The sequence below is a fragment of the Gracilinanus agilis genome, chromosome 5 (assembly GCF_016433145.1).
Source record: "Gracilinanus agilis isolate LMUSP501 chromosome 5, AgileGrace, whole genome shotgun sequence".
NCBI lineage: Eukaryota > Metazoa > Chordata > Mammalia > Didelphimorphia > Didelphidae > Gracilinanus > Gracilinanus agilis.
The window spans coordinates 137,251,251-137,276,043 of record NC_058134.1 but is presented as its reverse complement, the minus strand read 5'-3'; the positions used below and the strand labels follow the sequence as shown (position 1 = coordinate 137,276,043).

General features: G+C 34.3%; 1 protein-coding gene across 1 annotated transcript in view; it reads left to right on the top strand.

Moving 5' to 3' along the window:
- Positions 1–24,793, top strand: part of CFTR (CF transmembrane conductance regulator) — a 212,974-nt gene that overhangs the window by 17,160 nt on the left and 171,021 nt on the right. Inside the window, 2 exon segments of the mRNA XM_044678477.1 lie at positions 18,841–18,951; positions 22,752–22,860. Of these exon segments, the coding sequence (XP_044534412.1) occupies positions 18,841–18,951; positions 22,752–22,860 (220 nt within the window).

The following is a 24,793-nucleotide window of genomic DNA, read 5'->3' as shown; positions in this document are numbered from 1 at the left end:
TTCCTGGTGCTCTTGAACTTATTTGTTTGTTGGTGGCAGTTGATCAATATTTGGTATTAGTGGTGACAAGGATAATCTCTTTTCTTGGGGGTCTCTCTTCTCAATGATGGATCTGGAGACAGGGCTGAAATGATCCCTGCCACCATGAAGTTCACAGTCTAGTAAGAACTTAAGAAATAAATAGAGGTAAATAAAATATATTAAATTAATGTGAATGATGCAACCAGTATAATAAATGAGGGCTATGAAGAGAAGTGATTATTTAATTTGCCCATCTCTTATAAATAAAAAAAAAAGTTGTACACTTTGATTAGATATTGGGTGCCACAGAGGACAGTTACACTGTTTTTGGATAGGTTAATCCTGACAAAATCTGGAGAAACACAGTACTGTTCAAAACCATTGCAATGGTTAGCTTAAACTTCAGATTAGGATATCAACCCACCTTTGTCCAAGTAGCAAATGCAGATAGTTAGAGATTATCAGTGGGCTTCTTTCATAATGTGTTGACATTTCAGTTAAGCTTTAATAGAGTAATGATGGAAAGATATGCTTAATTACAAATGGATTGATTTTTGTGAATGGACTATATAACCTATAGTTATTTGAGCATATAAATGCATATGTAGTTTATATCAGCATATTTTAAAATGCCTTTTGAGTAACTGTAGGCATTTGGGGAGTGAGAGGACAAGGTGAAAAAGAATTTTATTTCTAGATATTCGAAGATGGTTATTCCCTAATGTTACATTGCCTTTGGTGGACATTGTTAAATAATAGAGATTGTTTAGCCCATCATAAAGGTTTTCCTTTATTTTTTTAAACCCTTACTTTACATCTTAGAATCAATACTACGTATTGGTTCTAAGGAAGAAAAGCAATAAAGACTAGGCAATTGGATAATGACTTGTCCAGCTAATCACACAGCTAGGAAATATCTAAATCCATAATTTGAACCCAAGACCTCTGTTCTCCAGGCCTGGCTCTCTATCCATGAAACCATCTTCCTGCCTTTTGTAAAGATCTTCTAATGAGAAGAAAAGTATACTTTTCCAAATCTCAATCTTAGTTCTCTAAGTACTTTATGAAAACAAATGTTATAGAAGGATAATAATCCCATGGGACACTGTCAATAGCTGGAAGATTTTCAGTAATTCTTGCTTATCTTATTCTTCTGCTAAATGGCTATCATATTATGGATGGACTCACGCAGTGGAAGCTCCTACAGAGTTCAAAGGGGAGAAAATCTGGCTAGATGATTTCCTTTCAAGTTCAGGATGACAAAGAGTGAAATATAGCAAAACAACTCAGAATGATTTTTTGAGGTATTTTTAAGTTAAAAGATGTTTTTATTTTTTGCTTTGACTTTTAATCACCACAAAAATTTCCACTCAACTCATTTCCATCACAGCTTAATATTTCTGATTTCCTGAGATCTTATGTGTCTAATTGAAAAGGTTACCATTTTGCATTTGCATAGTGTTTTGGATTGCCCAAGCATTTCATGATCAGTAAATGAGTTAATAAATTAATCATCTCTTCAGCTGTTTAATACTATCTCAATTATACAAATGGGAAAAAGTGAGGCTTAGAGCTTTGGTGTTTTCATCCACATTATGATTATGGACCAGTTTCTACATATATTACCTATAAATAAAGAGACTTGAAAAGATCATAAATAAGATCAATTAAAGCATAGTCCTCAACTAGTTGACCAAGATGTAAAGTTAATCTAGAGTCTAGTAATCTAGTAAAGTCAATCATGCTTTTCTGGGATTCTGAGAGGAAGGCAAGGGGGAACTAGAATGAAGAGCATTAACAGTTAAATTTCTAATGTCTTAGTTTAGGCACTCCATTCTCAAGGCTTTCAGACAGTAAAGAGTAGTTTTCCTGATTTCTGTACCTGCAACGATGCCCTTTCTCCTTTTGAAATAATTTTGTATTTTTCCTCTATATTATTGATTATCAGTGAACATGTTGTACTCCTAGTGGAAGGCAAGTTCAGATCACGGACAGTCTCACTTTCATATTTGTATGGCTAATGCGTAGCCCAATGCTGGGCACATGTGAGATGCTTAATCAATTCTTATGGATTTGATTAATTGATTTGAAGAGGCACATCAGTAGTGACACTAGAAGTCCTTTCCTGAGTCCTTTTCTATCTGTAATCTCCAGAGAATGTGGACTCCTTCTCCCAAAGTCAAGAAGACACCATCCCAACAACAAGTTTGATGCACGTGAAAGTGACATTTTACAAACAATCTTTGAATCAATCAGGAGACATTTATTAAATGCTCAGTGTGGTAGACCCCCCCTCCCCCAAAAAGGAAACAATTCCTTCCCTTAAGGTGCTTACATTCAATCAAGGAAGATAATATGTTCATATGCTAGTATATACAGAAATATAAATAAATTAATAAAAGGTATTTTGTGAAGGAAGGCACTAGAAGTAGGGCTTAGTTGAACATCCTTATTGAGCTAGACTTTGAAGGAAACTCGGATTCTGAGAGGTAGAGGTAGAAATGGAATGGATTCCAAATATGGGAGACAGCATGAGGAAATGTCATAGGAAGAACAGGAAGAGGCCACTTTTTAGAGGTTGGAACAATGGGAATGAAGTAGTAAAAAAAATGCTAAAAATGACTAATTAGCCTACTTAGATATAAAAAAAATGACTATTCCAATGATATAAATATTGAATCTAATACTGTCATACTGCTCTAAAAACTTAATAGTTGTTAATACCAAAGGCTAAGATGAATTTGTGGAGATAAGAGAGAATATAGCTATTAAAATGAAAAGACATTAACATTTTTTCTTATTTTTTGTTTATAATACAAATTCAGGGGCAGCTAGGTGGCTCAGTGATAAAAGTGTCAGACCTGGAGATGGGAAGTACTGGGTTCAAATCTATCTTAGACACTTCTGAGCTGTGTGATTCTAGGCAAATCACTTAACCCCAATTGCCTTGCTATTACTCTTCTTCTGCCTTGGAATAGATATTTAGCATCATTTTTCAGAGAGAAGGCAAGAATTTTAGAAAAAATATATGTATATGTACACATATGAATGTATATATACATATATGAATGCAACATTATTGCAAACAATTATAAAGTACCAAATTAAAAAAATAAAGCTCTGGATTAAACCCCTAGATTTATGCCATTTATATTTGAGTCAAATGGAAAGGAAGGTCCCCAATAATTATGCAATAAAAACATCTTAACAAAATAAAATAAAGAAATGAATAAAACTACTTTTGATCTGTATCTCCTTTCTGCCTGTTTCTTTATCAAGTTTCCTTATCTTCAGTTTGTTATAAATATATTGTTGTACTCATCACATACGCTATTCTGGTTCTCAATTTATTCATTTGGTGAACAAGCACTTTTCATTACACCAAGAGTTCTTTCTTTATTTTCTCATATTTTTTGTATTTCATGTTTTTACAGTGCTATAGTATAACATTATCTTAATAGGACATTATTATTTGAATTGCCATTTATAAATATGTGTATATATATATATGGTATTTATTCAGCTGTTTTTTTTATTTGTTGAACACAGATTATCTTCAGAGGATTTATTTGCTAGCACAAATCAGGGATCTTTGAATAAATTTTTGTGCAGACACATCTTTTTTATCTTTCATAATATTTTTAACATGAAGTTCTAGGAAGGGAATGGGTGGGTGAAAGAGCATGGTTGATTCTGTAACACTTAAATGTTGCTAGATTGTACTCGAATCAGGCTGTTATCCCACCAATAACGTATATCAGTAATAATAAGCATTTGTTAATCATTTATGCTAGTTGCTGTGCTAAGGGTTGAGAACACAAGAAAGGCCAAAAAGAGTCCTTGATCTCAAGGAATTCACAGTTTAATAGGAAAATAGCCAAGCAAACAAGAAAGTGAAAACATAAAAAGATAAACCAGACATCACCCTAGTGGGAGGACCCTATGTTTAAGGAGGACTGGAAAAATTTTTTGCAGAGAGGCAAGAAAGTATATCAGAAAGTATGACTTTAGCTGGGATTTGAAAGAAGCCAAAGAACCCAGGAGGTGGAGTTTCAGGCATAGAGCCTCCATCACACCCATGTTACTAGAAAGCTCTGCCCAGGTTTTTGGTAATTTGTGGTTCAGAATACTGTCTAAGCCATAGTTCCCAAGACCCAACCAATTTGCTTATACCTTTACTAGTCTGCCAGTAGATGCACATAATTAAAAGAAAGCATTTAACGAAATATCAGAGCAATAAAAAATAACAACTGAACACACCCTTGCAAACCTGGAGTTGATTCTTCTACAAATAGGCACCGACACAATGGGGATACTAGATTGCACAGATATCATTTATTGAGTTTTATATATGGTCAATACATATGATTATAACACATGTGCAAGGGTGAAATTCACCTGATAATGCTGATATCTTCTAATCATTTTTCTTTTAAGCGCTGAGAGTTCCTTTCCCACAGTACATCACTTATCACAGCTCCTGAGTATCACTCCTCTGTTGCACCTACTCTTGAGTCAGTTCGTTGCTACCTTTAGTCACCTAATATTCTTTCTGTTATCTAAAGGCAGCTAGGTGCCATAATGAAAAGAATACTGGATGGACCAGGAGTCGGGAACACCTGAATTCATACTTGGTCTCTTATACTAAGTATCTTTGTGACCTTGTTAATTGAAAAAAATTTTAATTAAATCCTAAAAAATTGCTATATTTGAGGTGACCTAAAATTTGCATGTTAGCATCTCCTGCTATTATTTCTTTAGACACTTCTCTTCAACCACATAGTTTACTCTTCCTGCTTAAAACTATCTGAGAGATAACTTCCAAGGGTGTGTGACACTTAACTGCTGTCTGCTTTAGTTTCTTCATCTGTAAAAAGAAGATAAAAATATTACCTAGTTCTCAGACTTGCTTTGAGGGTAAAATAATATTTTAAAAAGCTTTTTCTAACCTTAAAGCACCATATAAATGTTAGCTCTTATTATCTACTGGGGAAGCTGTTGTTAGTAAATTTCTCAGTAGAGTAGGGCAATAACTTTTTTTAGTGAATTCTTTTCACTTTTTAAATTTTTTATTCACTAGACCCATACTTTGGGTCTGCCCATGGTCTCTGTTAAGTGTTTGAGAGTATATTGGGACTCAAACCTCCCTGACTCTAGAAAGTCCTAATCCTAGTGGAAGAAAAATAATTGGAAACATAAAGTGCAATGCCACCTTCGGGCCTCTGGTTTATGAGCCCCTTTTCAGTCAGACTACAACTAGGATAGGAGATGTCTTGCCTGAGATCATTTGTAAATTATGCCCTTTTCCACTATTTCATCTGACTCTCTCAGTCCAATTCTCATTTTATTTATGGTCAAGAATTCCTTTTATTGATTGATTTTTTTAATTGTCATACCTTCTTAGAGGTAGTAAATATTTCCCAGGCTTTGCTTCCTCAAATAGAAAAGGAAGTTAGTGAGATTGTGGTGAGGGAGTTACTTTCAACTTCTGTTTACCATACTCCTTTGTCTGGGCAAATTTTTTATTTGATCCCAGCTTGTTGGAGAAGACTGAAATGACAAATGATCTTTGTCTCACTTCCTCCTAACAACTCAGAGCTTGCTCAGTCTTTGGCATCTTTATCAATATCATAGAGTAATAATAATCTCCCTTAACCCTACCAACATTGAATTATAATTTGGGAGAGTTATTTTAAAAGTTAATTTAATGAACATAAAATAGTATACTAAGGTTGATGTGATTTAAATTTCTCATTTTTGTAGGAAATTGTTCATCTTTTCCTATTGTTCACCATTTGTATTTTTACTTCAAAAATTATCTGTCCATATCATTTAATCATTTCCCTAATGGAGAAATTATGTATGTATGAGTTTCTTATAAATTTATAAGCATTAGACTTTTATTTTTTTTACAGGAAATAATTTTAATCAAAATTTTTTTTTAATTTTTGAAATAACTGACTTTTTGTTGAGCAAAATACTTTTATTGTTATAGAAATAAACCCCACTATTTTGTCTCCAAAGCTTTCTCCCATTTTTAGGATAAAAATTTTTCTTCTCTTTACAACTGAGACAACTATATTATTCTTTTATTTCCTCCTAGTATATTTAAGAAAACAGATTGGTATTTGCACATAGCAGGCACTTAATAAATACATTCTGAAAATATTGCATTATTTATTATAGAGATTAATTCTTATTCACTATCATAAATCCATGTCACATTATTATATGCTTTATTTTTCACTGATATCTCTCATATACTTAAATTAGAAGGCATTCATTACATAGCAGAATACAAGTCCTTAGAGCAGGGGTCGACAACCTTTTTGGCCGTGAGAGCCACAAACGCCACATTTTTTAAAATGTAATTTGGTGAGAGCCATACAGTGCTCACAGTGCGTGCTCGTGTAACAGCGCCTGAAAAAAAATTGACTTTATGGCTCCTGCAGAAAGAGCCTAATTGGCTCGAGAGCCATACGTTGCTGACCCCTGCCTTAGAGGATAAGGAGCAGTAGATGCTAAAATACAAATCTGAAGTCATCTCAAGTTTAGCATTTAAAAAATTTAATCTTACAAAATTTTCAATTAACAAGAATTTATTTTCCGTCCCTTTTACTTCCTTTCCCCACAAGGTTCATTGTTTCATTACTTATTCCTTTTGGGAAATTACGGTAACTTGGGAGGAATTGAGAGTCTTAGGGTATATTTTGGAAAGAAAGTATTGGGTTATGATGGGCTAGATGTTGAGAATTTTGTGGTCTCTCAGATTTGTCAGACTGAATGACCTACAGGATAGAAACCAGAGGGTATGTATAAAAAACAAAACAAGGGGTTTTCCTTTAACAAAAGAAGGCCCTATGTATAACAAAGGTTAGTTATGCCAGAGGATTTCTAGCTATATTTTTGTATTTCAATATTTATAATGGGTGTGAAAAACATGGCTTCTGGGGGAATCTATTATGTATTTGAGTAGCCCAAATTTGGGGCAGCTAGGTGGGGCAGTGGAATAGAGTGATGGGCCTTACAGTCAGGAAAAACCAAATTCAAATACAGATAATTACTGTGTGACCCTGAGCAAGTCACTTAACTCTGTTTGCCTCAGTTTCCTCATCTATAAATGACCTGAAGAAGGAAATGGAAAACCACTCTATTATCTTTTCCAAGAAAACTGCAAAAGAGGTTGCAAAGAGGCTCTCATGTTTAATGACTGAACAACAACAAAAACCCAAACTTCTTTATTGGCTTCAAATTCCTTGATGAGAAAATACAGAAAAAAGAAACCAAAGAACAGATATTTATAATTCAAGTTGACTAAGAAGAGGCAAAGAATGTTTGATTTTAGTTAAACAGTTTGGAGGGGATTCACTATGGGCCAACAATGCCTAAAATTAAGGTTAGATTCTTCTCATGACTCAAAGGTAACCACAACCAGGGCCTTGGGCTTTTTGTGTGTATATTGGAGAAAGGTTGGAAAATGTACAGAGAAGCCTCCATTCTGAGCCTCAGGGTACCTATACAATCTAAGGGGTGCTCCAAACTGCCATAGCTTCTAAGAAGCTCTATTTGGTACCCAGTTTGGAATCAGGGAAGTTTCTGGATGTGGTGAGTCCTCTGGGCAGGCAGGCCAGCAAACAGCTTTCCTGGGGGGTTCTAATCTATCCTGGGGATCCTGGTAGGCTCAAGCCTAGCCTGATTATCTTTATTAAAGAGTCTTTCAAGTTCCTGAAAGTGGGACAGAGGAGATGACTTGACTATTCCTCACTCATATAGACATTTTTTTAAGGTTTCATCTGAGCCAAAAAGAAAATTTCATTGAATTTGGGGACAACATGGTACCATGAAAAGAGAACTGGCTCTGGAGTCTGAATACCTTGGTTTTAAATCTTATTTCTATATTTCTTGTTTCCCAGGTGACCTTGGTCAAGTCACTATACCTCCATTGTCCTCAGTTTCCTTATCTGCAAAATGAGGGTGTTGGACTTAGCTTCTAAGGTCTCTTCTAGCTTTTAATCTAAGTAGGTAAAGTTTCTTGTGGTGATTATGGGAGATATAGCTTTAAATCCATTTTAGATGCATCTAATTTTTAAATGGAATTGAAGATGATGTTTATGAACACACTGTATACTGCGAGGTAGAGGTATCAAACATGAGACCCATGGATCTCATGTGGTCCATGACACTCCCCAGTGTCTGAACTAGATTAAAATGTAATTGGTAACAGAAATAACAAAAAATAAATAAAAATACAATAAAAGAGAGGTAATGTTGCTTTTGAAAACTAAGTCAATATATAGCCAGCAAGGATTCTTACGTAGAGCTTAGTGGTTGCATTTCTATTTAAGTGTGATACTATCTGTGAATAAGGTATTATTCTTTGGTATATTATTATTAAAGCTCTTAAAGGCAAGTTGAGTTCCCACACTTAGAAAAATACTTCCAAGGAGAAAAGCAACTAATTGCCTCTAGTTCTAGCTGTCGAGTCAATGCCAGGATTATAACCATAACCCCAAAATGGCAAAGATATTTACCTGCAGAAGGACAGAGAAGCTTATTGGTTAGTATTTACTTTAGGTCTCAGTGACGAATAAACTATTCCAACAAAGAAAGAGGTACAATAAAGAACACGAGGTTCTAGAAAAGGGAGGGAATAGCAAAGGAATAAGATAATTGTAAAACAAACAACAGAAAGTTAAACCAAGATGTCATGAGTTATATCCTTATATCACTCAGCTGATGTGATTTTGCTACTCCCAAGTCAGTAGAACAAATAGAACTCATTTCCCTTCTTTCCATTTTAGCCATTATAGCCGGCATTCAAAACTAGTTCTCTCCTGAATTCTCTATTGAAAAGCTTATAATTACACCCAGTAGTACGATTCTGACAGACCAACATACTGTTCTATGTAAGTTTTAAAAAAAATGCCAGACAGTAAACTAGAGGTATTTTTTTAGATTAAAATCTTAAGATATGTCTATTTCCCTTCTTCCTTATTTTCTTGGTTCCAAATGTATTTTTAGAGAATAATAGCAACAGCTGTCATCTCTGGTTAAAAGCAGTTCCAAAAGATGAAATAGTACAGGATGTAGCCAATTTACAGGACGGTTAGTCACCTTACCTTCCTCTCTAGTTGAGCCACTCTCCTTGTTCCAGTGACAATACATTTCGTGTCTTCTTTCTGTGGCTAAATGCCCAGATAACATCTAATCAAGAATAAAAATGAAACCAAAAGAATGGCAAGAAAAACAGATTGCTTCCCCCCAAATTCATAGGTACTGGGGTTATAAATGACTTTTTTTCCCTGGTCTCAAGATAGGTGGGATTTTTTTTCCTGAGAGACTCAAAAACTTTTACTTTAATAATACAGAGAGATAAAAAATTATGCAAGTTTTTTTTCCGCCCTAGACTATGGGAATCTGGAGGAACAATTGGAAGCCATTTTTTTCTAATTGTTGTTGTCCATGATTCTGCTTCACTTATTTACTTAATGTCACAGTTATTAACTTTTCTGGATTTATAGGTATTTCAGCTGGTGAGTATTTTGGTTTCTGAAGGACAGAGGATTAACATTATTTATACAACCCATGTTCCTTGTCAGTAATTCTTAGTTCCTCTCATGTACAATGTATTAATCATTTTTAGTAATCACCTAGACACTATAGTTAAGGACTAAATGCATTTAAGGGACTATAATTCAATTTCTGAACTTAGCAATCACTGCATATAATTATGAAAAATCATTCTTGTAAAGAAATCTTCCTAATTTGACACAAGTAAATGATTTTGTTATTTTAATTTTTCACTAGTATGTATATTTCTTTACACGTGGCAACCTTCCAAGAAGACTTCCCTTCCTAAACTCAGTATATTTAAAACAGAATTCATTATATTTCCCCTTAAATCCTCTCTTCTCCCTACAGCCTTCCCTATTACTGTTGGGGGCAATACGATCCTCCTAGTTTCTCAGGCTCACAACTTAGAAGTTATTCTGGAATCCTCAATATCTTTCTCTACACCCTCCTCCCAATCAAATCTGGTGCCAAGGCCTGTTGACTTCACCTTTGCAACATTTCTTAAATATGGTCCCTTCTTTCCTCTGCCACTGCCACTGCCACTTTTCTAGTTGTATGTCCTTTACACTTTGATTATTGCAATAGCCTGCTGGAGGGTCTGCTTGCCTCAAGTCTTCTCACACCAATACGTTTTTCCTTCCATCACTAAAGTGATTTTCCTAAAATGTAGATTCAATCATGTCATCCCCTACTCTGAACTACAGTGACTTCCTATTGACTTCAGGAACAAATATATAATGTTCTGTTTGGCATTCAAAGTCCTTTATAAACTAACTTCTTCTTACTTTTCCAATCTTCTTACACTTTACTACTGAATATATTCTTTGATCTTGGCTGCCTCTGGCCCCCAGGATGTCCTCTCTTTTCTGTTCCAACTGCTGACCTCTCTGGCTTCCTTTAAGTCCTACCTAAAATCTTGCCTTCCATAGAAACCTTCTCTAATATCTCTTAATTCTAGTGCTTCCCTCTTTTTAATTATTTCCTATTTATCCCATATATATATATACGTATATATATATATCAGGCTATATAGATATATAGGCTAATATAGATATAGATCTCTCTCTCTCACACTATATATATATATATACATATATATATATATATATATATGTATGTATATAGTTTGCTTGTTGTCTCTCCTGTTAAGCTGTAAATTCCTTGAGGGCAGGGATTATATTTTGCCTCTTTTTGTATCTTTAGCACTTAACATAGTGCCTGACATAGTAGGAGCTTAATGGATGTTTATCGATTGATTCATTTAGATTCCATATAAAACAAATTATTCCTATATAGCTAAGGAAGTATAATAATTAGCAAGAAATTCTTTACATTTGTATGTTGCTTTGCAGTCCAAAAAGCATTTTCACTTGTTCTATTTTCTTTTATTCTCTCAACAAATGTGAGAGGAAGACTATACAGGTACTTTTATTCCCAGTTTATAGAAGTGAGAAAAAATGTTGAGAAATTCAGTAAATTGCCCATACTCATATGATAAATAAGTAGTACAGCCAAGACTAGCACCCTGAATAAGTCTTCTGACCTCCAGTAGCAAAAACCACTAGATTGTGGGTCAGATTTAATTTCCACTCTAGTTTTAGCTTCATCCTTTTCTGATTGTGTAATCATGGGCAAATAACTTGGATTTCCCTAATCATAGTTTCCCTGTTTGTAAATGCAGGTAATAATACTTGCCTCACCAGGCAGTTAGGAGTATTAGATGAAATAATGTAAGTAATAGTACTTTGAAAACTGTAAGATACTATATCTATTGCTCTCTTTGACCTCATATACTATAGAGGGGATTCCTGGTGAGGGGTAGCCTGGCCTTTCTCTCTCTGAGGTTCTGTGAGCTCTGCTTTGCAAAAGCTTTACTTCTTGAGTTCATGGCAGTGTTTTGATCCTTTTAACTTCTAGTAATTACACATTTCTTTGACTTGTAGAATAGGGTTCTTCCCAGAGCAGTTTTGCAGATGGGACAGGGATTTTGCAGGAAGACCTTATTTGTATTGTACCTGTTTATTGAGAAACGTCAAAATACAAGTCTAAGATATCCTCATCATGATGTTAATCTGCTTTCTTATCACTGTACTAATTCACTTACTTTATTCAGGCTGAAGGAAAACAGTCTCAGTTTATGTTTTAAATTATTGTACCACAGTTTTTCTTCTCGATAACATAATCATATTCGTCCGTGTTCTTCAATGTAGGAAATAATCATAATCTCATTTTTTATCATTTCTCTTTGTATTCCCAAGACCTAGAACAGTGCCTTGCAAGTAGGAAGCACTAAAGTTGTGTTGAATTCAATTGAATATAAGTTTTCAAATATATATATATATCATATGATCAGTCATAAGTAATCTTCCAGGAAGAAGTAACATGAGAGAGTAATAAGAACTCTTCATCTGGAGTCAGGAGATTGGGGCTTGACTAAACTAAACCTCTTACTAGCTGGATGACCTTTAGCAAGTAATTTCATTGTTGTCACTAAAATGAGGATAATAGTAGCTTTACTATCAGTCTCCAATGATTCTTGTGAAAATCAAAGGAGATTTTGTACACAAAGTATTTTGTAAAGTTACACACTATTATTAATATTTTCAAATGAAAGATTTCTCAAGTGAACACAATATAAAGAGTAATTCCATATTCATTCCCAGTATATTGCTGAATGCTAGACTTATCTGAAAACATAAACTTTTCATATAGTTTAATTTGTTTACTTGTGCGAAAATATGAGAAAAAAGTTTAATGAATTAAAAAAGTTAATTGGCCATGTATTTATTAGATAAGGACTTAGATTGTTGACTCAGTTTTACTTTTTCATAAAATGTTATATAAATGGTTGTCGTGCATATAAAATTAAATATGAAGGAATAACTAATAATTATGGCATAAAGAACTTGGAGAATTTTATGGTAAATCCAGAAGGATTACAAATATTTTATGAAGATATATATGCATATATATAGCTGTAGTTGTATATTTTAACAATTAAAGAACAATTTAGATTATTTCTGACAAACATGCCCTACTAAAAATAAACTGAACTTCTATCTTTAACTTTAAGGAGGAAGAGCAAAAATTTGCTAGTCATTTATAAAGTTTGTTGGCAGTATTAATAATGGTGTTAAAAGGAATGTAACATAAAAAATGAAGGGAAGCTTTAATAAGAAAGCTCAAGTTAGTAATAGACACTTTGAATTAGTTATTTAAGTTCTTGGTTTTAAATCAAGGTAAAAAAAGGTAGACTTTTTAAATAAAGTTATTTTGTTTTTCTATTTTAAATGTAAGTCAACTATATTAATCTTTTTAAGGGAGTAGCTTAATTAGAAAGTCTGAGCCCCTACGTAAAATTGTCAGAAATGACCCTCTGTACTTTGACAATTGCAAAATTAACCAGCAGATTTCCAGACCCCTTATAGTTTAGGTCTTCTGGCATAATATTATTTGTTGTTGGTGGTTAATTTTTTCAGGTATGTTTGACTCTTCAGGATCCCTTTGATGCTTTCTTGGCAAAGATACTGAGTTGTTTGCCATTTCCTTCTTCACCTCATTTCAAAGATGGGGAAACTGAGGCAAATTTAAGTTCCTTGGCCAGGATCACACAGCTAGTAAATTATATGAGGCTAGATTTTAACTCAGGTCTTACTGACTCCAGATCTAGTGCTCTATGCACTATGCCTTCTACTTGTCCTTTTTGGAAACTACATAATTTGAAGCCATACATTAGAACCAAGATAAATTGGGCTATAGAATATCATGAAAGTTTTTAAATATTATTCAAAAACACTCATCCATTTAGACACCACACAGGAAGAAAATGAAGTAGATGAAGAATGACTATTGTCCAGATTTTGACTTGAAGTTGGATAGATAAATTATAGAACTCTTCCTACATTTTTTATTTATATATACATTTCTCTATAGTCTCTGTCTATATCTATTTATTCGTAACTCAATAGATATTACGTACCTATAGCTTGATGCAGCCAATGGTCTGTCGCTCAGAGACAGTAAGATTTGAAGAGCCTCATCATCTAAGGGAAATCTGTCTTCAATTTGAACTCTGCATTGGATCTTTTCCAATGTGTTGGATCATTTGATGATTCAGTTTCTTTGTTACATGTTTGACATTAATAATCACAGAGTAGTCAAATAGGGTAACTTTGTTGTCATATCTCATATTGAACCTTGAATAACACTAATGCACAGATTGTAGCCAACATGTTGGATGATAGCCTAAGGACTGGATTTTGCTCTTTCTGAAACTAAGGGATATTTCATGGGATTTCTGAAATCACTTAGTAAATGTAGGTTCTTAAATAGCAAGTTGGGAACTACTACCTTACTCCTAATTTGGGGTCTTTATACTTGGTCTCTTAGATTTTTCTCAGCCTTTGTGCCTGTAATATTTGAGTTGATACCTACACTTATAATCAAGTATTATAAAATCTAAAAATCAGTGAATAAGGTGCCCACAAATTCATTTAGAAAAACCTCATGCTTACATTTTAAAAATAATTTTAAATTTGTAGTGCTTGACTAGGCATAATGATGACTAAATTATACCTTCCCTCCAGTCTACCCAAAAGAACAATGTAGACAAAGCAAAATGGAGGTTTTTCACTGTCATTCAGTGAATCAAAATGACACTATTCTTCCCTTCTTTACCCACCCAGAAAACTATCTTGTCTGGACTATCGGCATTGACTGAACACTTTTTAAAGTTCACAATAAATTCACTGGATGAATAATCACCTATGTTCTTTAACTATGTCTACGCAAAGTAGCCTGGGAGAGTTTCTGCACAATTGCTCCAGTTTTGAGTATCCATGCATAAATAAAGGGCATTAACCTTTAATGTATCAATCTGGCCATGGTTGGGAATGCTTGCATGCTGTTAGTTTAAATTTGCTTATTATCAATTCATTAAAGGTCATTGGCATTCTAAGAAAAATGTAAATACCGTAGAAGCATGATTGTTTCACATAAACTAAATCAGTTTGAAGCAAGACAAATCTGATAGTTAACCTTTATCTTAGGTTCTAGTAGGTGAAAATGCTAATATTTTCTCAAGTGGATTAGGACAGTCAAATTTTTAATATCAAATAATTATAAAATTCCATTGTCTATTTTAAAGGAATCCATGTTTAGGGAGTTCAGAATTCTAGAATGCTTATAAGTGGAAAATTTTAAATTTTAAAAAAGTCAGCTAATGGGGGAGGGAAGGAAGGGAGAGAGGGACATAATTGGTTATTTTAACATAACAGACAAATCAACTTAATTTTTTAAAAGAGTTAAGCTATATGAATAAAAGCAGAATTCCTTCAGGAGCATTAAGTTTCCTATAGTTCAGATTCCAAAAGGAATTTTCTATCAACCAAGAGATTGCATTTTACCCAAACAATCTGTAAAATGTCTTGATTAAGAAAAAAGTTTTATTCAAGATTCATTTTTATTCCCAAGACAATTTAAAACTTAAAGAAAGAGCAAAATTGTAAATTTTGGAAATATCTGTAATTATGCCTTACAATTCTACCTACTAATTAGTAATTAGTTAGAATTTTCATTATGAATAGCCAGAACTTTACAAATCAACCCCGTTCCTTAGAAACAAAGGGATTGTAGTGGGAATAGAGAAGGAAGAGGAGAAAAGAAATGGGGAAAGATGTAGGAATCTGCCACAGAACTGGTATTTTTACCCTACTATTGAAAAACTGTTGGATATTAAATCATCTAGGAATAGATGCATTTTGGGCCATGTAGGTGGTTATGTCTCCATTTCAATGCCAAGATAAAAGTACTATGGTTATAATACAAAACCTTATCTAAATCTTTACAACTTTGTCAAAATTGTTCAGATTTTGGGTTATCCTAATAGCTGTAATTTTCATTGAAAAAACATTTATGCAAAACTGCCCATTTCTGGTACTTATCAAACTGAATTGAGGCTTAAGATAAGATGCTCCTATTTTCTGTGAGGGTGCAGAAATCTCCCTTGAGTTCAGTCCTTTTCAAAATCAGCAAGAAGTATTCCTTTGTTGTGAAGATGTTATGATTTTGAGGACTCCCAGCACTTTTTTTGTAAATTTTCCTGTCGAGTAGCCTTTGGCGGATTTGATTTCAGCTTTTGAACGATTTCCTTTGCTCCAAAACCCTTCTGGAGGATATGAATATAGACTTATTTGTCTTCAGTTATTTCTGGTTGACATGTCCAGTCGTAGCACTGAGGGGCTTCAAGCCCTTTGGATAGTGCACTTAATTTTATTCTCTGCATTCATATTGGAACATTTCAGCTTCATTTGTTTTTGGGGAAACTCATTTTGTACAAAATCTCAGTGTATGATACACTATGGTACGTAATGAAGGTTCAGAGGATGCAGAAAGGTTTTATTAGCCCCTCCAAAGCCAACTTATTCTGAAACGAGTGAGAAATTCACCATAGTCACATGCATAGAATTACTTTTACAATCTTAGAGTTGGCTCTAAAGCAGAGATTCTTAATCTGGGACCAATGAATTTTTCTAAATGAATAACTGCATGCAATATAATCGATTTCCTTCTTAATTCTAAGTATTTTATTTTTCATTTAAAAACATTATTCTGAGAAGGGGTGCATAAGTTTCACCAGACTGCCAAGAAGGTACATAGCACAAAAAGTTTTTTTGCTCTAAAAGAAAAAAAGGAAGTAATGACTTTAGATATGGCCCTAAAAGGAAAAGGGGAGAGTTATAAACAATTTTTGAGAATAATGGTCTCTTGAACTCTTTAGATATTTCTTTCTCATTTGCTAGACCTGTGTGTTCTATAAACTAAGAGTTCAATAAATCCTTATTGATTTGAACAGACTTGATATTTATTGATTTTGTCAAAATATATTCTGAGGGATTTATCAACCTATCTTCTTATTTTAGAAACTATCATAAATTTATTTGATGATCATAAAAGATATATTAACTTATTTAACATAATGAGATAAAATAAGGTAATAACAAATTTGATGCCTAAACAGTCACAGACTAGGATTGATTGATCAGATTTAAGAAATTTTTCATCCTATGATATAGAGGGGGAAAAGCACTGAATTTGGTGCTTGTGAACATGGGTTGTGACTTGTCTAGGGTCATATAGCTAGAAAATGTCTAAAGGTCACATCTGAGCTCAGATCTTTCTGTCTCCAGGTCCAGAACTCTAGCCACTCAGTCAATTTACCACCTTCTAAACCCTTAAAATATTAAGGTTAGAATAAATAATGTCTAAAATTCTTTCAAGTTCTAAATCATAAATCTAAATCTTAACCCTTTATTGCTATGGCTTGAGAGACTCAGGCCCATCGCTATCTTCACTGATTTTAGAATTTTGTCTTTTTTACAGTTGTCATTTTCTCTCTCTCCATGCCAGTGTTTATACTTACCATGGAGTTTGAGCTTTTTCACTATTCTTGTTTGGTCTCTAATATTACCAAAACATGATCTCCTTTTTCTTTGTAAGGTTAGCATGCATTTTTATATATTATTCACACCATAATCCAAATGTCACAATAAATTAGTCAGTCAGCTAGAATTTATTAAATATATAATATGTGCCAGGCAATGAACTTAGTGCTTAGAATTCTAAGTCAAAAGAAGAGTATTATAGGAAAGGGCATTCCTTATAATAAAAAAAGATTGGGGGGTGGGTGGGATGGGAAGCAGGACATTTATACCCAGATCTAAAGGGATTTCTGAAGTTCTTCTTGAAATAAGTCTTGGAAGGTTTCATACTCAGAAAATTTCTGGGACATTTCTCTTTGTATTCAATTCAGAAGTATTTATCGTGGCCTCCATGTGCCTGGTAGCATGCCAGATGATGGAAATTCAAAACCAAAACATAGAGAAGTATCTCCCTCAAGGAACTTAGGTTCTGCTGGATATCCAGCCAACTTTTGTATCCAGATAACTTTTGTAACCTGCTCATACTCACCATGAGTCTCTCTCCATTGTCCATACAGTGGTGTTCTAGATCTTGCTGCTGCTATACAGAAACAGTAAAAAGTTAGTACTGAAAAAACAGGTAGGCGTTTGCTTGTCTAAGAAGCTTGGATCTAAGTACAAGAGAAAAAGAGTTTTACAATTTCCCAAAAACAATCATGCCTGTTTTTTTTTTTTTGGGGGGGGACAGGCTTAGCTCATTGTCCATCTGAGATTTTAAGGGTTAAAAGTTATCTATCAGAAGCCTTGTGAAATACTATCCAGTTTAAGGCTTAATTTATTTAATTAATTACTGTTATAAAGGAATTGTTCCTGAATGCCTGTTGGTGCAGGGTACTCTTTTCAGTGCTGTAGGGTATAGATAAAAACAAAACAAAACAAAACAAAACAAAGCAAAAAACCCATATAAAAGCCATGCTCTCGGCCTTCTAAGAATTTAACTTTATCAGATAAGATAATTAATTGAAACTAGGTAATGAGTTACTATTCATAAAACCTCAAGCTATATATCATCAATTATTTCAAAATTCATGGAGAACACAGAGGCATGAAAATTAAATGCCTGATAAGAGATCTTGTGATGTTTAATGAAATCTTATCTGTAAAAGGGTTTTTGGAGTCTCAAGTAAAATTGTTCTTAGAACTCTTCTTCTGTCTTGGGGGAGTTAATTGATAGTATGCTTGAAGAAGGGGCAGCTGGGTGGCTCAGAGGATTGAGAGCCAGGCCTAGAGACTGGAGGTCCTAGGTTCAAGTCTGGCCTCGGACACTTCCAGCTGTGTGACCTTGGGCAAGTCACTTGACCCCTATTGCCCACCCTTACCACTCCTGGGCCAAGGATGGTCCCTAGCTGGGAGGAGGGCTGGGAGGAGGGTTGGGCGTGGGGCTAGCAACCCCACCCTGTAAAAACTACATCTGCTAAAGAAACTGCAACCTAAAGTAGGGGCAGCTGGGCTAGCTCAGTGGATTGAGAGCCAGGCCTAGAGAGGAAAGGTCCTAGGTTCAAAACCCGGGCTCAGACACTTCCCAGCTGGGTGACCCTGAGCGACTGTGTGACCCATTGCCTACTGGTTGTGGCCCTATGCTCCTAGAATGGAGTCCCAGGATAAAAAAAAAAAATGTTTGAAGAATATTAGGTAGGTTTGTAATTCTATTTATAAATGCCTAAGTTTTTTATTATGTAATTCATAACATATAATCAAGTTGCTATCTAAATTTTTCTTGTTATCATACTGAAATTAATATTTATTTCTATCTTATTTTATTTTTCAGTTGGACTAGACCAATTTTGAGGAAAGGTTTCAGACAACGCTTGGAATTGTCAGATATATATCAAATTCCCTCATCTAACTCTGCAGACTATCTATCTGAAAAGTTAGAAAGGTATGACCATATGTATCTATTTTATAGTTAAAGAATAAAAATTACTTGCCATGCTATTTTTGAAAGCTAAATTGCTAGATAATTTTCAGAGAAATGTTCATTTAAATATTTCACTTAAACTGAAACAAGTACTGTCCATTGGAACGAATGAAATTAAAAAAAAATTCCTTAGAGTTTCCAAATGAAAAAAAAAAAATTCCTTTTGGATTCTAAGAACTTCTAAATACTCAAAAGATCTAAGATTTCCTCAGCAAATGGAATTGATTTCATTAACAGATGAGACTAGGGATATCCTTGAGATATCTGAGGCGGTGACCTGAAGCACTGAAGGTGATTTAGTAACGTGCATAGGGACAACAAATGTGATAATCAGAAGCAGAATTTGAACCCAGGTTTTCCTGATTCCAAGCCCCATCCATTATCTACTACTAGAACCAGAAGTATCAAACTTGTAGCCCACAATGAGTGCCACCAGAATGTAATTGGATAACTTAGAAATGCTTATCAAAATTGATAAAAAATACAACATAGACAATGTTAATTTGTGTTTTTTTTTAAGTCAGTTTGTTGCCTGTAGGAATCTATTTCTTTTTGAATTTGACAGCCCTGAATTAGTTTGACCATACTGCCTCTGCTGAGAAATTCTGAAAATTTAACTTAAAAAAAATAAATTTGAATTCTATGATAGCATGTTGAATTTCGTTATGAAGTTACTATTCTAAGGTCCTCTTTTGAATTTTTAATGTAGAACAAGAATCCATTTTATTTTAATTGCCAGATCATTTTGATGTAACAAGCTATTAAAAAAATTAAGTAGTAAGGTTTACTATGTTAAAGAATTTCAGTAATTATTTTCTTGTGCTATTGCTTCTTTTTTTTAAACCCTTACAATCCACTGAGCTACCCAGCTGCTCCCTTGTGCTATTGCTTCTTAAATGGATAGAGTTATGATTTTATTGAGATGGGGCAGACTACCTTTACTGAAGTAGATCATAATCTTCCCAAGCCTCATTCTGTATAATTCTTAATCACTTTCCCCCATAATTCTTCCAAAGACTATCTACCTCATATAGGTCTCCACTGTATTAAATATCTTGAGGATTCTGTTATACTGTCTTATTAATCCACCTTTTGCCTGTTATTCTTAATTCATGACCTTTCTATCGTCTTTTTAATCTTATTTGTGCTTGATTAGGCTGAATGACCACTTGCTAATGATGTTTGTTGAGCCCTTTCTAAACTTAACTTTTTACCTGCACTGTAATCTCTTTATAAGAAGCAATACATGATTCCCAGTGTATTTATGGGTCGAACTAGATGGTCACTAAAGGGGCCACTGGGCTTACCTGCTCACGAATTTTGTCTCTGGATCCTCGGAGAGAGCCTGGCCTTTTGCCCGTTCCTTGCTTTTCTAGAGTTTCAATTGATAACAGTCTGGACACTTGCCCAGGAAGTATGGAAAGCATGAGACTGGGTCGAACACAGGGTTTACTCCAGGATCCATGTGTAGAATCATTCCTTGAATACAGACATCTTGCTTGACTTTAAATCTTCTAATAAGAGTTATGCCTTTATAATGTGACATTAATAGGCATGCCAGTTTACAAAATGCAGAATTATTTTCTATTTTGAAACTGCCTCTTTGAAAGTTATGTCTGCTTAACTTCTGCTATTCTTTTTTTAAATTTTAAATTAATTTATTTGTTATATTAAAATTCCTAGTTAATGAGCTCCCTTCCCTCCTCACACTACGGAAGGCATCATTTGATAAAAAGATATCTCAAACTATGTCCAGCATGTTTCTAATTACCAATTCTTTCTCTGGAGGTGGACATAACATACAAGTCATTTTTCAAACAATATTTTGTTACTGTATACAATGTTCTCTTGGTTCTGCTAATTTCACTTCATAATTTCATGTAGGTCTTTCTAAGTTTTCTTTTTAAATTAACCTGCTCATCATTTCTTATACCATAATAGTATTCTGTCATAACCACATGCCACAGATTGTTCAGCCATTCCTCACTTGATGGACACCCCCTCCACTTCCAATTCTTTGCTGCCACAAAGAGAGCTGCTATAGATATTTTAGAACATATAGGTTTTTTTTTCCTTTTTGCTGATTCTCTTAGAAAATAAACCTAATAGTAGTCTTGCTGGATCAAAGGTATACACAGTTGTTGTTGTTTTTTTTTAACTCTGAGCATAATTCCAGATTGCTCTCCAAAATGGTTGGATAACCTTCAGAAATATCCTACTACTTTAAGAAAAGATAGACATGCAAAAATAGACATGATGAATTTCCCCAAGTTGAACTTGTTTACAATTCTAAGTCTCTTACTTTAAAAACCGTATCTAATATAAAATTAAGAAAAGGGCCAGTATGGAGAAAGTTAGAAAAGTTCAAAGAGGTTTGGGTTGAAGTTTACCTCTAATACATATTAACTGTAGGACTTTAAGTGACTTAACCTCTTAGTGCCCCTTAGACAACTTTTTTAAGATGAGAAATTGTAAGCCTTTGAGAACTCAGAGTAATTTACTACAGTGAAGAATTGAGTAGTTTTGAAGTAATTCAGTTCAAATCTTCCAAGAGGAAGCCCATTTGAATAAAAAGATTTAAATGAAAAATCATTGTTTTCACATGCTGTATGAGCCAACCTGTCTTTCATGTATTTGACCATGATATATGTGGAAACTGTGATCATTTATATGGGAGAAAAAAGAGTTGGCTGATTGTCACTAATTGTAGAGAGTAATTGCAGGGTTCTACGGTACTACGAATAGTCAGCTAACTGTGAAACCACTTTCATTCAGATCATAGAATAATAAACTTTCAAGTTGAGGGATTCTTGTGCTATGTGTGGGCTAGCAAATTAATAGATTGACAAATGGGTGTTTTTAAGTGCTCCAGTGATTGATGATGAAACATCTCTTTATTTGTTCATTAGAGAGTAGAGAGACTATGGGTAAGGAATGTGGTATGTCCTGTCAGATAGGGTTGCAACTTTTGTGTGTTTTGTTTATTTATGTAGGCATATATGTGTTTGTTTGTTTATGACACAAGCTCAAATTCAGTGGAATTTAGAATATCTAATATTTCCCCTCACTAGAAACTCCTTATACTAATTCCCAGATAAGTAGCTATAGAGAGATCCATAATTTTAAGTTCATAGTTCCCAATGAGGAAGCCAACTCCCTGTTTAGATGGAATCCCAAGTCCAGACCAAAAATAAAAAAAAAAAGAAAGAAAGAAAGAAAAAAGAAAAAAAGAAAAAGAAAATTAAGTTTTAAGGAGTTCAACTTTCTATCTTTTCATCTTATTAAGTTTAAGTTGCATGTGTTGCCTATGTGATGAACTCCAGGAAAATGTTTTTTTCCTAAACTTGCAAAATTTTGAAATCTGTATTTTAGAATATTTTTCTTTTTCCTTTGGTTTTCTTCTTTCTGAAGAACTCCTAAAACCTTTTGCCTGTTATTTTTGGTGTTAAATAGTACAGTTGCTTGCCTTTAAAATGTACACTGTGACCTTTTCATGAATCAACTCGGAGCAGGGTGATATATGGGGAGGCATTTAAATGTGCCAAATATGTGGCTGAACTAATTTTGAACTTTTATTGAGATATCAAGTCAGTGAGCATTAGGTCTTTGGGGTCTCAACAAATTTTTTTGTTTCTTAAGTCAATTGGACTAAATCTCCTTGGATATACTTGAGTGATTCAAACTATGTTAAGGAAACATAACAACTCAAACATTTGGGCTTCCAACCTAATGGTCTTGGTTTTTGTGTTTTTTTTTTTCAGGGAATGGGACAGAGAGCTGGCATCAAAGAAAAAACCCAAACTCATTAATGCCCTTAGACGATGTTTTTTCTGGAGATTTGTGTTTCATGGAATCATATTATACTTAGGGGTAAGAATTCTGCAAAGAAATTCACCACACAAATAAATGATCCTGATCTTTGTAATTATAATAGCTAGCGTTTCTATAATGCCTTGAGTTGCCAAATACTTTGCATGTGCTAGGTTCCCCACAGTAACCTTGTGAGGTTGGTCCTATTATTATCCCTATATTACAGACAAGTAACCTGAGGATGAGGCAGGTTAAGTCACTGCCCAGAGTCGCAAAGTTATTAAGTGTCTGTGGCTGAATTTGAATTCAGATCTTCCCAAATCCAATACTTTATCTTCCTAGATTTATTATAATGGGACTGATATGATAAGGCAACATTTTAGTTTTGGTTCTATTCAGTAATATATAAGGAAAAAACTTACAAGTTGGCCAGGAAGGAACCTTAAATTTCTGCCAATAAAGAATAATAATTTTAATTATATATGTATATTAAAATTATTATTCTTTATATATATATATATTTGGCTAGGCTACCATTTCCTTATCTGCAGAATGGGTAGATTGGACTATACGATCTCTTGGATATCTTCTAGCTCTAAATCTGTGTTGAAAGAGGGGCTGTGAAAACCAACACAAGTACAAGTTAGCAGCAGAGTACTTGACACTCAAATCCACATATTTCACCCTGTTCTAGAGCACATTGCAGAGCAAGTGTGCTTTCCATTCTTACATGAATTGCAAATAGCAAATTAAACTTAACAGTTGATGCACTGACTGCTTCTTCCAAAAAAAAAGTTTCCTTTCTGTATTTGTTCATGGTTTGCTCTGTGCCGTGTATTAAATGCCACTTTTGCTCTGCAAAGTTCTGAAGAGCGGAAGTAGAATACAGGAAAATTTTGTCTTGGCCTCTCTGCTCTTTAGGGACAGCTTGGTGGTGCAGTAGATAGAGTGTCAGACCTGAAGTCAAGAAGACTCCTTTTCTGTGAGTTCAAATCTGGCCTCAGATATTTACTAGCTGTGTGACCCTGGGCAAGTCATTTAATTCTGTTTCTCTTAGTTTCCTCATCTATAAAATGAGCCAGAGAAGGAAATAGCAAGCCACCCAGTCTCTTTGCCAAGAAAATCCCAAATGGGGTCATAAAAGCTTTACTGAAACAACTGAACAATAAATCTACTCTTGGCAAGTTTCTGAAAACCTTTGCTTGGGTCCAGACTTTGCTGCTGACTTGTTACATGACTTCAATTCTTGCAAACAAGTTTAGACTTCAAATTAGAGCTTTGTAAAATATTTGGTGCAAAACTATAGAGCTGTGTAAAATATTTCAAGTACTTGGTGTGCTGCCACTTTGTACTTAATAATGGTCTTCATGGCCCTTCTTTCAAGCTAGAAGGAAATTTTAGAGGTCATGTAGGAGAATCTACCCAATCTGCAGATGTGGAAATTGTGACCCATCAAACTTAAGTGACTTACCCGAGGCCATATATATAGGTAGTAATCCACAGATGTGATATTTGATCCCAAGTATTCTGACTGTAGAGCAAGTGTGCTTTCCTGCTATACCATTATGTTCTATAATCAGGCAACATTAGATGATTATCTGAAAGGCAGCTAGTGGCATAGTGGATAAAGTGCTGTACCTGGAATCAAGAAAATCCAACTTTAGATCCAGCTTCAGACACATATTGCTGTGTGATCCTGGGCAAAACATTTAATCTCTGTTTATCTTGGTTTCTTCAACTATAAAACTTAAAACATGATTTCTAAAAGATAACTTCATTGTATGACTCAAAGAACAGCAGTTTCTTGTTTTTTTTTTTTTTTTTGAAGGAAAAGAGGTTGAAAACTTCAAAATCTTGTGGATACTTGTATTAGGGGTGTGGTGGGTGGACTGTCAGGGGGCCAGGTGGAGGAGGAGGGAGTCTTTATTCCTTATGGCTGTTTAAAATTTTATTTTCAAGTCTATTACTTCCCAAGTACTGCTTGAAATTCGTA